Genomic DNA, 2,129 nt, shown 5'->3' on the forward strand with positions numbered 1-2,129 from the left:
TGAGAGGGCAACCCGAGGAACTTCCGGTTACCTCAGGGCCTGGTCGCCAACCTCTTGACTTCCCGGCGTGTGACGCAGCACCCCGACGTTCCCTGTAACTGACGTCTGGATCTTCCAATGACTTTCAGCGCTCGTGCTCCTCCGGGCGCTGATTGGCTTCCCTCTGAGAACCCGCCTCCCGTCTTCCGCTCTCCTTGGTAGAGAAGTTGCTGGACGTTCGTCGGCGTTTTGCAGTTCGTAGTCTTTGGACTCCGAGTGTTTGAGGATCTAAGATGCCGCGTGGAAGCCGAAGCCGCTCTTCCCGGGTGGCCCCTCCGGCCAGGTGAGACCCTCCCTAGGGGTGGGGACTGAGCGCGGGCCGCAAGGGCGAAGGCAGGGGGCGGCCGGCGGGTGGTGAGACGGTGCGAGCGTTCGGGTAGGGATCCGCTCCTGGGCAAGAGGGCGCCTCGAGAACGGGGACGCGCTCTGTGCATTACGGAAGAGGACTCTAAAGCCTGACCTTTGTCCTAGACTGCTTGCGGGAAAGGCCTTAGAGGACATAGTCAACGAAGAGGCGAGGAAAAATTAATTTATGTGAAGGTCTTGAGGTGGTTTTGTTTTACTGTGTTTTTGAGGTCCTTGGGCTAACCTTGGACTTCATGTGGGCCTGGCTGGCCTTCCTTGATTTTCTTGACTCCGCTTCCCGACGACTGGTCTTTAGAACAATAAATAAATAAATAAATTTTGTCAATGTACGGGTCCTCGTGTGGTGTGAGCCGAATAGTCAGAGTTCTCAACTTCCACCACTTTGATCCAGAATATTTTACACTTAGTGGTAATCGCTCAATTGAGACAGCTCCACAGCCCTCGTGAAAATAAGTAGGAAGTTGTTGACAGCTTCCAGATTTTTTTTTTTGTTTTGTTTTGTTTTTCGAGACAGGGTTTCTCTGTGGCTTTGGAGCCTGTCCTGGAACTAACTCTGTAGACCAGGCTGGTCTCGAACTCACAGAGATCCTCCTGCCTCTGCCTCCCGAGTGCTGGGATTAAAGGCGTGCGCCACCACCGCCCAGCTAGCTTCCAGATTTTTAGGGAATAAAAAGAAAATAAAAAATTGTTGCCTTACTAGGAGGAACCTGAGGACTGTCTATATGGTAGGGAAATGCCCCATCTCCCACCACGATCGTCCCCCATACCACTGTCTCCCCAAAGATAAGTTGTCACCAGTTCAAGGCTACCCATGAAGAAACCCTGTCTCCAAGAACTAAGAGGAATAAGATTGATAAAAGTTCCCGTTAAGACAGGTCACTTCACCTAATTTTTTCTCTTTGATTTGGGTTGGTTTCATTGTGGCCCTGGCTGTCCTGGAACTCACAGAGATCCACCTGCCTCTGCCTCCTCAATACTGGGATTAAAGGTATGGGCCACGATCTTTGCCATACCCAGCAGCCTTCATCTTTTTTTGATTAATAAAATGAAGGCCTTGGGGCTGGAGAGATGGCTCAGAGGTTAAGAGCTCTGCCTGCTCTTCCAGAGGTCCTGAGTTCAATTCCCAGGAACCACATGGTGGCTCACAACCATCTGTACTGAGATCTGGCGCCCTCCTCTGGTGTGTGGGCATACATGGAGGCAGAATGTTGTATACATAATAAATAAATCTTAAAAAAAAAATAAAATAAAATGAAGGCCTTGGTCTACATTCTAAACATTACCTCATGACTGTCGTGGATTTTGTTGACTTTTGGCTGTCTTTCTATATTGTCCAAGCTGGCCCTAAAGTCATGTGCTAATGATCTTGTCCCCTCGCTGGACTACGGATTACTTGCTTTCTATATATTTTTTCTTCCTACTTTAGTTAACCAGGGTCTTGTGCCTGCTAGGAAAATGTTTGTTAACCCAAATTCTAAATCTAAATCTGTTTGTGTACCTGTGTGAAGGTCACAGGGCAACTTGTGGGCGTTGCTTATTTCCTTCCTTGTGGACTCCAGGTATTGAACTGAGGTTGGCAGGCATGGCAGCAAGCACCTTTCACCTGGAAGCATTTCATCAGCTCTTTCTTTCTTTCTTTCTTTCTTTCTTTCTTTCTCTCTCTCTCTCTCTCTCTCTCTCTCTCTCTCTCTCTCTCTTTCTCTTTCTCTTTCTCTCTTTCTTTT

General features: G+C 48.6%; 1 protein-coding gene across 2 annotated transcripts in view; it reads left to right on the forward strand.

The window, feature by feature from the left end:
* Nucleotides 1–2,129, forward strand: part of LOC126504224 (coiled-coil-helix-coiled-coil-helix domain-containing protein 2) — a 17,419-nt gene that overhangs the window by 4,491 nt on the left and 10,799 nt on the right. The window contains exon 1 of one of the 2 annotated variants that reach the window (XM_050146397.1): nt 157–322. The exons of the other annotated variant lie outside the window; for it this stretch is intronic. Coding sequence (XP_050002354.1) covers nt 273–322 — 50 coding nt within the window. The 5' untranslated portion in view covers nt 157–272. Of the gene's footprint in view, nt 1–156; nt 323–2,129 lie in introns of those variants that run through there. 2 annotated transcript variants of the gene reach the window in all.

The sequence above is a fragment of the Alexandromys fortis genome, unplaced genomic scaffold, assembly GCF_014885135.2.
Source record: "Alexandromys fortis isolate MF-2015 unplaced genomic scaffold, M_Fortis_MF-2015_v1.1 scaffold_56, whole genome shotgun sequence".
Taxonomy (NCBI): domain Eukaryota; kingdom Metazoa; phylum Chordata; class Mammalia; order Rodentia; family Cricetidae; genus Alexandromys; species Alexandromys fortis.